Source organism: Argiope bruennichi, chromosome X1 (assembly GCF_947563725.1).
Source record: "Argiope bruennichi chromosome X1, qqArgBrue1.1, whole genome shotgun sequence".
Lineage (NCBI taxonomy): Eukaryota > Metazoa > Arthropoda > Arachnida > Araneae > Araneidae > Argiope > Argiope bruennichi.
Window position 1 is genome coordinate 129,192,526 of NC_079162.1, and position 13,210 is coordinate 129,205,735.

Here is a 13,210-nt window from a genome sequence, read left to right on the forward strand (position 1 = left end):
TTAAATTATTCAAAATGAATTGAAAGAAATCAAAATAGTGGTGATGCAATGCTATATCATTGAGCTTCATTTAACTGCATTTCAAATTAAAACAAGAATAAGAAATTCAGGATGCTAAGCGAATAAGAATAAAGATGATGCTTTCCAAAAGATTGAAATACAACTATAAAAGTGAAGCAAGGAAATGATGTGAAAAAAAGTAACAACATAAATAAAAAATTATTATTAGAGTAATTTTTTAGCGTTTGTAAACAGTGAAGAGTTTAAAAGCCACGAAAAGTTTAAAGAAAGGAGTAGAAGGGACAAATCATTTTATTTTACATAAAGATATGAATGACTTTAAAATAGAACAATGCAAACAAAATCGTTTGTTTTTATTCTTATTTAAACACAAACAAAAATCCTATTTCCAAGAAAATTATAACAGAAGAGAAACTTATAAAATAGAATTAAAACGATCAAATTAAATTTCAAAATGAATAAGCATATACTTCTCAAATCAGATGTGCCTTTGTCTTTTTCCCCCCAATTTTCATAATGAGTATAAATAATGTACATGGCAACTCATTCTTGAAACTTTTATTTAACTCCTTCCGGGATTGTGATGCTGCTCAGGATCACCAAAGTAGTTATCTTTTTTTTTTTTTTTTTTTCCTTTTTTTCATTTCATTTCCGCTTTTAATTTGGACTGGGGAAAATCGGATGGGGCCCAGATGACAACATGATCTGAGTAAAAATAAATGACGAATGAATAATTTAATAAATTTATTAAGAAAATATCAATCTAACTAATAAAAATATTTCAATATATATTACTAGCTGGTACCCGGCATGTTGATGCCGCAGAAGAAATAATTTTGGAAATATCGTTTGAAATTTGAAATAGCTATCTGGTTTAATTGTGAATGATAGAAAGAATGATACTTATTTTCTTGTCGGTAATGAACACAATCAATGATATTGCATGGTATATAAAGGAGAAGTATAAATAATATTTATTCTATATTTTTGACATCAGTTTTCAAATATACTTTAGGGTAGACAATATTTTTTGTTTTTCGTCTTCAGCAAAAACAAATAAATTTCGTGCTGTCCGCATTGTGAGCATCCAATATACTACTGGCAACATGAAAAATACTGATTTTGTAAATTCAAAGCCATAAGTTGGCAAAGTTTTATAGCAATCGGATGGAAAGTACGGCCGCGCATAAAATACGAAAAAACAAACATTCAGTTTTATATATTATATAAGAATTTTATTATGTCTACAACCTTCGTACAAGTGCAAATAATATGTTGGTAAAATTTTCTGAATCGGAAAAACAGTACGGCCGCGCATAAAATGCGAACAGACAAAAATTCAGTTTTATATATCAGATGTAAGAATTGTACTATGTCTATAACCTTCGCGCAAGTGCAAGTAATAAGTTGGCAAAATTTTATCGCAATCGCATGAACGGTACGGCTTCTCATGAAATACGAACAAACAAAAATTCATTTTTATATATTAGATATCTAAAGTTTTTTTTTTTTTTAGATAGAAAGGATTAAAGCTGGTCTGTAAAAGATTTATTATGAGATAGGTTTCTGCACAAATGCTGGCATATTATTTATCACAGAACACGAATAAAGTAAATTCCAAAATACACATAATCAATGAGAGATAAAAAGGATGTATATACATTTATTTTAATTTCGTTGATTTAGTAATCAAAACAGATGAATCAAACAGTGAATAAACACTTCTACAAAAAACGATGTTTTTCTAAAAACGTTACTGACTTTCAAATAATAGAAAGTTAGCAGTGTATGAAATTACATTATCATTTTTCTAGTGCAAAGAAAATTCTTTAATGCGGAGACGAGAGGGTTGTCAACACGCGAAGGTGATGAGTGGATTACCCGACAGCCATAAGACGCCAAATGTGGAAACCCACCGAAATCCGAAATAAGTTTTGAATTCGCCTCCTGAAGAAACTGAAGAGAAAAGAGAAAGTGAGATCGAGTAGCTCAAGTCATTGCAGATGGATTTCAAAGGAAAAATTTCGGAGCTCTTTTAACACTGTCCAATGGCTTTTTATCGAGAAAAACACTGTCGTCGGCAGAAGGCTTGTGTTGTTGTGTCGATTTTTATTTTTATTCTGGGACTGTTACAGTTGAGCTTTGGAGTGGTGTTTTCCCTCAAGTCGCGAAACCGAAAATGTCATAAGATGAAACACATGTTAGTGGGTGTTTACATGATCATCGCAGGAATAGCTGGAATTGTCGGTTATTGCTCTCGAAAATCACGAAATTCTTTAAAAGATGCAAAATCTACCCGATCTAGGGCGTCTGTGGCTGTACTCCTCATCTTCTGTGTCTTAGTTGTAGTGGTCGTGGTGTTTGACAACAGTGCCTTAAATTGCATCTCATCTTATGACAGTCGTGACCACGATGGTAAGTGAATTTCATCTGTCTCAGTGCAATTTAAAATTACAGAATCAATTCTTTTATAATAAATACATTTGTATTTCTTTACAACTGTAAAAATAATACCATTTTTCAATTCCTACTATTAGTTCGCACTCTCCCTATATATATTTATATATCTTGTCCAAATTTTCAATCGTTAATAAAGTACTTTTTATTCATCCACTCAAGTTCAAATACATTTTTTTTTAAACTTGTAGTGGATAACACGATGTTAATACAGTTTTTTTCAAATATTAATTCATTAATTAAATTTAATTATTTTTTAATACTTTAAATAGAGTTTTAGCCGTTTGTAAAGAAAATTGAAATCAACAAGCAGGTTGGTAATATGCAAGGATTTCAGCATTTTTCACTTGAAGGTGAAGAATGCGAGTTCAGTTCTTGCGAAAATCAATAATTTTGAGATACTTAATAATTTTTTTTTTGATAATTATTTAATAAAAAGTCACTTAAATAAAATTCTTCTGTGTGACCTAAGTAGGAGTTGAATTTGATTTTTTTTATATTACTTGATTTTATCATTTTGGAAAGATCATGCTGACTTTAAAAAACATTCATAATTTTAATACCAACGAATATGAAATGCAATTTTTATATTAATATTTTTGGATTCGCTTTATCCCTTTTCATTGAATAAAAGAAAGTAATAGCGAGCATTAATGAAAAGATTTTTTTAATGAAATAAAACCATTTAACCTTGAGAGATCTTCGCTGTGTAAGTGAATACTCAATTATAAGAAATATAAAATGTTTTGAATTTGCGAGTATCTTAGAACAGCGGCTTTCTATCTTTCAAAAGTTGGGGCCCAATTTTTCATCGTAACTTTGAGCACACCCTCTTTCAATGGTTTTATTGAATTTTATTACACTTTCAATGAACTCGAGACTTTTAAATAGTAAGCGAGATGTATTCAGTATTACTTATAAGCATTGGTCTGTGCTTCTGTTTTTGTTACAAGAAATTGTCCTCCCTTTTTTTCGGTTGTAGTTTTTTTTTTTTTTTTTTTTTTTTTTTTTTGTCTTTTTCTCATATTATCGTGCCTACCTAAGGAACTGCGACGCACAGATTGAGAAAGACCATATTAGAGAATCTTCGATCTTATCACTTTGAATCAGCTGATAAACATATTAAATCTTCTGAAAAATTAGTATAGGAAATAAATTATACGAGGAGAAAAACTTTTTTAATTGTAATAAAATGTAAGTTGCATAGGTATTTGGATGCATTATAGAAGTAACATATTTTTTATTAATTTTCATTTATTATATAACAGATTTGTAGATAAATAGCGTCTATGATTCAATTTTAAAAAAATTTCAGAAGATACAACTCGTTTCCGATTCCTCTTCCTGATATGAGTAGAAAAGGATAAATCAGAAATTTGAAGGATTGATGAAGAGATGACTTTTACCACGACTGTAAATTTTCCAATCTTAATGTATTTGAAGGCCGAATTTCCGAAAGAGGGTGACAAACGATACTGGAGTCAAAATAATTCTTTTACAAATGACGTTGACAAGCCTGACTTCCGGTTTTCTGTCCTTTCCACACGTTTATTCCATTACTTACTTATATAACTATTTTGTGTTACCGACTGTTCACTGCTGGATTAGTTATCACTTCAGAAAGTATCGTATTTTTTTTTTTTTTTTTTTTTTTGTCCTTATAGCATTGTAACTTCAAGACCCGCTATTTTTATTCTTTCTTTATAATTTTTGCATCTAGTTTTCATCAAAAATAAAGGACTTCAGCATGCGTGACGTGAGTTTCTTACTGCACGAACTCCGGTAAAGCAACAAGGATATTGCAACTGATGTTTTCACCTTATGAAATTCTCTACAAATAATACTATGTGGTAATTCTCCTGATTTAAAAATCAAATCTTGTTTTAATCTACTGTATCTCCGTGTTAAAGCCGGACCCTCCCGAAAGATGCAGAAAGAACTGGATTTAATTTCGTAAAATTAAATGTGGTAATTCTCCTGATTTAAAAATTCAATCTGGTTTTAATCTGCTGTATCTCCGTGTTAAAGCAGGACCCCTTTCCGGAAGATGCAGAAAGAACTGGACTCAAATACATAAAATTAAATAAAACTGGATTATAAATCAATTGAAAGAAATCAATGAGCTTTCAAGATTATAAAAGTGCTTCTCAATTTAGGTTTCATATTCTCTATAAAAGCATACTATTTGTGTAACTATTTTTAATGAAATTTCGAAAAGTTAAAATAGATATTGAATGCATAATTTGTAATGTCATATGCTCCCTTATAATGAACTGTTTACATGTGTCTTTTGTGTTTAGAGCACCGTCCAGTTTTAGAGTTAGTTATTGGAAACGAAATTTGGCATGGATTAATTACGCCAAAAATGTTATTTTCATTTATTCTAGGAAATTTCTTTTACAACATATTTTCTCTTTAAGCGAATTCATAAACCCCTTAAGTTAATCAGTGTTTCACAGTAAGAATTTATAGTAGTGAAAACTTAATGACAAGTATTGAGCATAAGCTTTTCACGTGGGCTAACAATGTATAAAATATAGCCAATTAAATGGACGGTAAAAGAGCTTTTCGCATGCAATAAGGCAAAGGACACATATATAGAATAAATGTTCTATAAAATTGGTGGTAAATTTCAAAGAAAACTCTTAAATCTTCTTTCTTTAAAATGGGTGGTAAATTTCAGAGAAAAATCTTATGACTAAGCCATCTGGCCGTCTTCAAACTTCAATGCCCGTATAATACTAAATTTCCATTGGGATATTCAATCAATCCATCTTCAAGATAACATGTTATGCTATTTCATTCATGTGATGTTATAGTTATATATAAAATGTAACGATGCATATCACCCAACTATTTTCAGTACTTCATATCTCTTCCCCCCTCCTGGAAGATGCGAAATGAATTAAATGGGTGACTTAATGTGAGCATGAAGTGACCCTAATTAAGAAAAGGAAGCTTTTTTCTAACTTATAAAAATATTTCAGAAACGGCTTATACATTTCAGACGTGATGTCATATTCAAGTTATAATTAAATTCCCTTTCAAATATTTCAAATTTCTTGATTATTGTGCTTGATTGTATTCATACAGTGTATTCCTTTCAAGAGAAATAATAGATTTTTCGAAATTTTTATCAAATAAAATACAGATCCCTTTTCGAATTGTAATTGATTGAAATTTCTTGAGATGATTTGCTCAAGAAGAGAGTAAAACATTCCCTATTTTTGTTGATGATTCCCTGTTTTTGATGATGTTTAGGAAACAAATGAAATTGTTATGATGCTGTTATTAATACACACTAATGTCGGATCTCAAATGGTTTGGAATTCTCTAAAAGCATACAAACTATTATAATTTTCATTCTCCTTCATTGAGAATTCTTAGAAAATTTCTCTTGATTGGTGAAACTTTCTTTTAGGGGGGGGGATTATTTTCTTGATAGTATAAAAAGTATGTAGAACAGAAGTTATGAATAAAGGTTACAAAGTTTAATTGATATAGCGTTCAGATGCATTTAAAGGAATTTTTTATAATTACAAAAACATTTTTTTTTGTTTCAAGATTAGTTAATAGTAGTACATAAAAGTTTGATAAACTATGTAGCATTCAATCTTTTGTGATTTCATTTTTCTTAATAACAATTATAAGTGTCATGAGATCTCTTTCCCTTAAATGTCTGTCTAAATCTTGCTTTTGTTAGAGAAAGTTTCAAATTTTTATTCGATAAGTGTTGGATTTAAAGTAAAGAATTCATGCCTATGAATACATGGCATAAAATAATGGATGTCAGTTACACATTTTCAATAATAAATCATCATTGATATTTACAGGTCAGCAACGACTGACCTATGATTAAAATTTTGGATGAAACATGAATGCCATAAATCTTATTTACCAAAAGGAGTAAAATAAAAATTAAAAAAAAAAACCTTGGAGATTTAAATATGAATTACTTAAATAAATTACATAAGAAAATGGAAGAATTAAAAGAAAATCAGAGGTTTTATCAGAGGTCTGCACAAAATCAATAAAGCCTAAAGTAAATAGATTAGGATCAAGTGCAGAAATTCGGAAGACACCATTTCCTTCTATTTTTCCACTTATCCTCGAGCATTTTATTGTGGCAGTTAAATTCGGAATTTTTGCAGGTTAAACAATACGGTAGTGAAGCAATATTTTCGAGAACGTTGTAAACATAGGAACATAAGATTCCCCAACACTAATACTTTGCTAAACAGCACCATAAGACAGTGTTTATTATCTAGGAGATTGTAAAGAATCAAAAATATAAATGAGTTTTCCTTCATTATTGAGCATTTCCGACAAATGAGAAAAAACTCAATTAGAAAATTCGGTTCTTGCAAAAAATTCTTTCTCAATCGGAAAAATTTCTTAAATCTTCAGTTTTAAAACTTTCAGAAGTTAAAACGTTTAAAAAATTCCAACTTACAAAAAAAAAAAAAAAAAAAACCTTAACATACCATGTAGATGTATGAATTTTACAAAGGAGATTGTGAGACCTGAAAGGGAAAAGAAGATCATTTATTTTTTCTTTATTTTTTTCCATTTTAATAAAAGGAAGTGGACGTTAAGTGACAATGACCTATTACCAACAATTTCTTGGTTGGTATGTTTCAGTTTAATATATGAATCTAAAGACAAACAACTTCTGTTTATTCAGACACGTTCTAGATCTATTTTCTCTTCTATCGTTCCGCTGGTCCTCGAGCATTCTATTTTGTCAGTTGAATTTGAAATTTTTTCAGGTTAAACAATAAGGGTAATGAACCAATATTTCCGAGAACATCGTAAACATAGAAATAGAAGATTCCCCAACATAATACAGTACTAAACAGCACCACTGGACAATGTTTATTATCTAGAAGATTGTAAATAAGGAAAAATATAAACGAGTTTTTCTTAATTATTAACATTTCCGACAAATGAGAAAAAACTCAATTAGAAAATTCGATTGTTGCAGAGAATTCTTTCTCAATCGGAAAAATTTCTTAAATCTTCGGTTTTAAAACGTTTTAGAAGTTAAAACATTAAAAAAAAATGCCTACTTAAAAAAAAAGAAAACTTTTAAAAATTTATTTTTAAAAGTTTTCTATTTATATTTTGCATCTGAAAAATCTTCCACAGAATGACGGTTAAGATGTGTTCATTAGAGAAGTCAACCAATATTTCTCTACCTGCCTCAACACCGTTTCTTTTTCTGTTATGTTGGAGAATTAAAAAAATGTTTTTAATTTATTCTAATTATTGTTTCTTTGTTAATTTATTGTTTCTAACGTAAAGCTTTCCTTTACTTTGGACTCAAAGATTTTTCATACATTCAGACCGCACATATAATCGAACTATTTTTGTGAAAAGTTTTTATATTCGTATGTAGCTGCAGTCTTCTAGATATAAATAAAACTTCTCAAAATACTAAAGTTTACAATTTTTCCAAATTGTGTGTTTGCCTTTGGGCTAACGGTATGACCAGCCTTACCAGCATCTTACTTAAGTAAACGGTCTTACCAGCATCGATTACTTATGAAAAATATGACTATTGAACTAGACGTACTTATAATTAGGACAAATGTTCTTTTTCACATACATGATGGCTTTTTTTTCTTGCACCTATAAATGCTGAAAGATGTCTGGAATGAAAAATCTCTTGATTTCCCTTTTTCGTATTATTTCGTCTTTGATGTGTTGAAGGCGTTTTATGAATTTAAAACAATTTTTCCCTCTTTTCCTTTAAAACCTTCTTTCCCTTTTCCTTTTAACAGACTCTCTTTTCTTTTAAAAAGAATTGAGAATTAGGATTTCTTTTGCTGTGTAACATTTAATCGGAAAATTAAATTTATTTTCATTTTTTGAAAACTGTTTTCTAAAAATTTTCCTATTTGGTTTTCTGATCGGTACCTATGGCAATGAATTTTGAATTCTCTTTTAAAGGATAAGGAAACAGAGTTTTTGTTTTGTTAAGAAATCTTTTTGCTTCCTTAGTTCAGTTCCTGTTTCTTTATTTTAATAAAATGACGGACGGATAAAATGACTTTCTCGGAATCAAAAATTTCTGTTAATTCTTTAAAATTCCTTTCACTTCACATGTTTGATTTCTTCACGTTGAAGTATGAAATAAATTTAATTCATATTTAAATTTTTTCATAATATTTTGGAAGTTATTGGCATTTTTATTAAATATGTAAAAGTACTTGTTTACATATGTGAATTACCAAAAAAAAAAAAAAAAAAGGAAAGAAAAAACGGTATACTGCAGATTAATTCAATAAGTGAATTTAGAAAAACATTATTTTTTACTTTATTGATGAATGCTGAAAATATATCTTTCTTTTGCAGTTTATTCAGTCGCAATCAAAGGGAAATTAAGATTTCCCAAGTACTAAAATAAAAGTCTTTCAATCATCCTCAATTCTTTAAACTAATGCTCATTTCCATAAAGTAACGTGGGAATGAGTTATATGAAATTGTTTTGATTTTTAGATGTAAACATAAGCCTACTAATTTGTAGTAAGTTAGTGTTTAAAGTTGTCATGGTAGAAATGGGCTTTCTCCTAGAGGTGATACTATCTTCTGGGGATCGATGTACTGTTCGGAAAAAAAAATTAATGCTTGAAGAAAACTTTTACGAAAAATTCAGCTCGATGAGAGACTTATTATATTAATAACATAACTTTAGGGTGTTTACTCATTTATATATGAAAATCAACCGATTCCGGTGGAAAAATAAAGCATTTCGAGTACAACTTATATAAGTTTTTGCTGTCGACCCGCGGCGAAGCAAATTGAATAATTGAGTAGGGTAATCAAGCTTTAAACTTCAATAGTTTTTAAAAAATTGTTTTTCAAAATAATTTTTTAAATTTATAGTTTTAATTTAGGAATTTAAAAATATTTTAAATTAAAATACTAATATTAATCATAAGAATATTTTGTTTTGATTTTTTTTATTCATAAATTTTAGAAATTTTTTAAAATTTATGAATTTTTAATTATAAGCAAAAATTCGAATGATAATTACTATAAAAACGTATGATACAAAAATTATTCTTATTTCTTGCACAATAGCCATAATTCACAAAGGACAATTATTCACTAGAACAACGCTTCTAAGAAAATCTGCTGGTTAATAAACTTAACATTTCGAATCATCTGTTTATATATTTAATAATTAATAGCTGCTTTTTATAATTTGCTTAGTGGAATTCTATTTCGTAAAGTTGAGACAAAGATTCTTTAAACATTTAAATACTATCAATTAAAAATTCAATACCATTTTCATGATAACAGAAGTTATGCATATTAGTCATCACCATTCAAGTTGTATTTATAATTATTTAAATATTTACAAATTACATAATTACTGCGATCACTTTCTAATATATAAGCTGTGCTCAAAGATTTAAAAAAATTTCTCGTGGTATCGGTTGATGAGTGCACTTTCATACATTAATGCATGAGCTTTCTAAAAATATTAAGAGACTTTCTAAAGAGCTCATTAAGAACTGAATTTCTCAAGTCGTGACCTCCCGTCGCTGGAGGAAAGTCAAAAAGTACATGAAGTGTTGCAAGAATATTCATTTTTTCTTACCGATTACATTTGGTACTCACAGGGACTCTCCATAACGAGAAACTTTTATTTTGAAACACGTTATATATTTGAAACTTAGATGTTAACAATACTCTTAAACCATTCAGAAAACATATAGGTGATTAGAAAGACATACTGTTCGTTTCAATATCCCGAGATGACTCCTTTTCGACGATTCTATCTCACTAAGGGTGAGACGCGGAAGGATGCGCGCATTTTCGGAATTGACCTTACTGTTAAATGTAAACATCTCTTCCCTTCATCTTCCCTGTCACCCCTATTTTGTTGAATTAAACTCATCCTAACACATGTGCAGAAGCGCAGAGTTTTAGAATCCGTTGGCAAACAACACGTCTTGTGTGTATTCCATTTCTAACAGCTATGAATTTGTTAATGAGTAATATAATCAGCAGATAATCGTAGAATTATTATTTTTTACTTAAATGTCAAGCCAGAGGCAGCGACAGAAATTTTTTGACCAAAAGGTAAGACATCCTACAGAAGGCAAGCAACATTTCTTTGATTTAGCTTCGAAAAAACACGCAATAGTTAATTTCATATTAATTAGCATTTATTAATGCTAAATAATTTAATTAATTAATTGCAATAATTAACTATTTATATGATGTCGAAAAATAAAAATTGTACAATCAAACGATGCAGAATAATGGAAAACGACGAATCAGTTACATAATCTCAAATGATATGTTTGATACTGGAAAATTGTTTTCACATAATTATTTAGTTTTTATAACAAAATAAAATAATAATGGGAAACAAGTGAGAATAGTTATTAAATTATTATTAAGCTTGACTACTGAACGATATATTACGCTAAATGAATTGAATTTAGTTCATTAAATGGACGCTATTTCAAACAAAATCAATGAAATAAAATTTTAAAGAACTTTTCAAAATCAAATCTGGATTGCTCACCAAAATATCAATTATAGTAATTGCTGTTTTCTTATGTGAAGTAGATAAACACTTATTTAAAATAAAGTCACTTTTTATCAGCAAAAATTATAGTTTTAGTACCAGATTTTTTAACTAAAAGTAGTTTTGAAAAATATTTTTGATACATTTTTAAATGTAAATATTTTAACTCAAAATTTGAATTTTTCAATTTCTCAAACTAAAGAAACTAATTTCTCAAACTCAGTAAGAATGATAGGGGGCGACACTGAGAAGTCTCCATATACTGTAAAATTCATGTGAATCTCTCAGACATTTCAATTGTTTAAAAAGATATTTCCATAAATGCGATATGCGTTAGAAGGTACTAGTAGCAAATATTTAGTTCGAAAACATAAATTGCAATGCTCAAATATGACAATAAAATACAAAACAGTTTCAATTAAAATTTAAAAACATGAATGAAAGGAACTTAAAATTGCTTTAACTATATAGCCTTTATATTATTACCTTTAATTATACTAGCCATCCACCTGCCCCATCCATCAATATTTCTGCTAAGTTATAATGGTAGCGCATGCATTCATCAGTTAAGTAAGATTTCATACCGTATGAACAACGGTATCTCCTACGAATTTGAGTATAATAAGAAACTGAATTTCCAAAAAGTTGAATTTATTCTTTTTTTCCTATTTAAAAGCAAATCTGCATATGATATAGCTTACGAAAAAAAATCATAAAATTATTCAAAATTACACACTTTTATTTTAGGGACGCTTTTCATTAAATCCATTTTCAAAATGCTTGAAATATTTTAAAATTAATTAAAATTTATTTAATTAAAGCTTTATATTAAATAAATAAATTTAATATAAAGCTTTTTAAAACATCGAAGGTTCAAAATAAATGACATTTTTTAGTAAAAAGCACATTATATGAAAGAATGGAAAGAAAAAATCCTTGTCCTTGCCAAAAAAATCTTTTAATCCGAAATGTATACAGTCATTACGAATAAAAAAAATATCAAAATATTAAAACAAAGAGAAAACTACATTTTTAATATTACAAAAAATTGGTGACATACTACAATATTTGAATATTATTTTTGAAAATATTTGTGTAAAGATTGTTCAATAAGGCAAAGAAAGAATATCATATCAGAAGCACAGAAGAAAAAAGAGCATATCAGGAATGTGTCTCCAAGGATAAACGCAGAATATTTTATTTTGCTGCTAGGTAATACTTTATATACGCAATAACTTTTCAAATGAAAAATAAGGTTCTGGAAAGACTCCTTGCTGTGTTCCACAAATTCAGTGTCGCAGATACAGGTTTACTAATTAAGCGCTACGCAGCAGATGTAACAGACAACATTTTAATGTGCACTTGCGATTTATTTATAGACACTGGGAAATGCCCCCGCACATTTAACAAGAAAAGCGAGATTACCCCATCATTGCTCGAAAACTATTGCGCTCGACTCATATTTCCAATGAAATGTCAAATTGCAAGAGGTGTTGCTGCCCATTTACAATTGATCCTTGTAAGGATAACAAAGCCAACCTTTTAAAGATGTCTTTATGTACTTGATGAGACATTGACAGAGTGACGATGGGGACGGTCAATCGCTACTAAATCTTTTCCTCTGAATATAATAATTTCGGTAATAAGGGATATATTTAATGTTATCGCCTGCAGTTTATCTTCAAATGGCGTGCACCAAATTGTGTTATTTCCTCCCTCCACACCAAAAAAACTGTGACCAAGTGTGCCTAGAGCATTCGAACTTGCTAAAAGCATTGTACAATTTTAACTATTTTTACCATTTACTGTACCCAAGATACGGAAAGTTAGAATTCTCCAGACAGCATGGAGAATTATTGACTTCTTATCTATGGACACTCCCGGTACCTCTTTAAGTGGATCTTTGAAGAAAAATTTCAAAAAAAAAAAATCTAAATCTTTTTTTTTTTTTGAGAAAAACAATTAGCGTTTTTTTTTTTTTTTTTTTTTTTTGCATTTGTATTGATATATTTCTTAAAAATTGATTAAAAAAGATTTATAAATGTAAATTTTTAACTGGAAAATAGGAATTTATGGAATTATTATTCTGGAAAGAATTTATTCAAAAACAAGAAATCTGTTCTTTAATTCGAACTCGCCTGACTTCAATTTTAAATTTGGGGGTTTATTCCAAGAACGTTTTTC

The 13,210-nt window shown here is 28.9% G+C and overlaps 1 protein-coding gene across 1 annotated transcript in view; it reads left to right on the forward strand.

The window, feature by feature from the left end:
- The first annotated feature begins 1,951 nt into the window (after positions 1–1,951).
- Positions 1,952–13,210, forward strand: part of LOC129958869 (uncharacterized) — a 47,144-nt gene continuing 35,885 nt past the window's right edge. Inside the window, exon 1 of the mRNA XM_056071591.1 lies at positions 1,952–2,436. Within this exon, the coding sequence (XP_055927566.1) occupies positions 2,070–2,436 (367 nt within the window). The 5' untranslated portion in view covers positions 1,952–2,069. The remainder of the gene's footprint in view (positions 2,437–13,210) is intronic.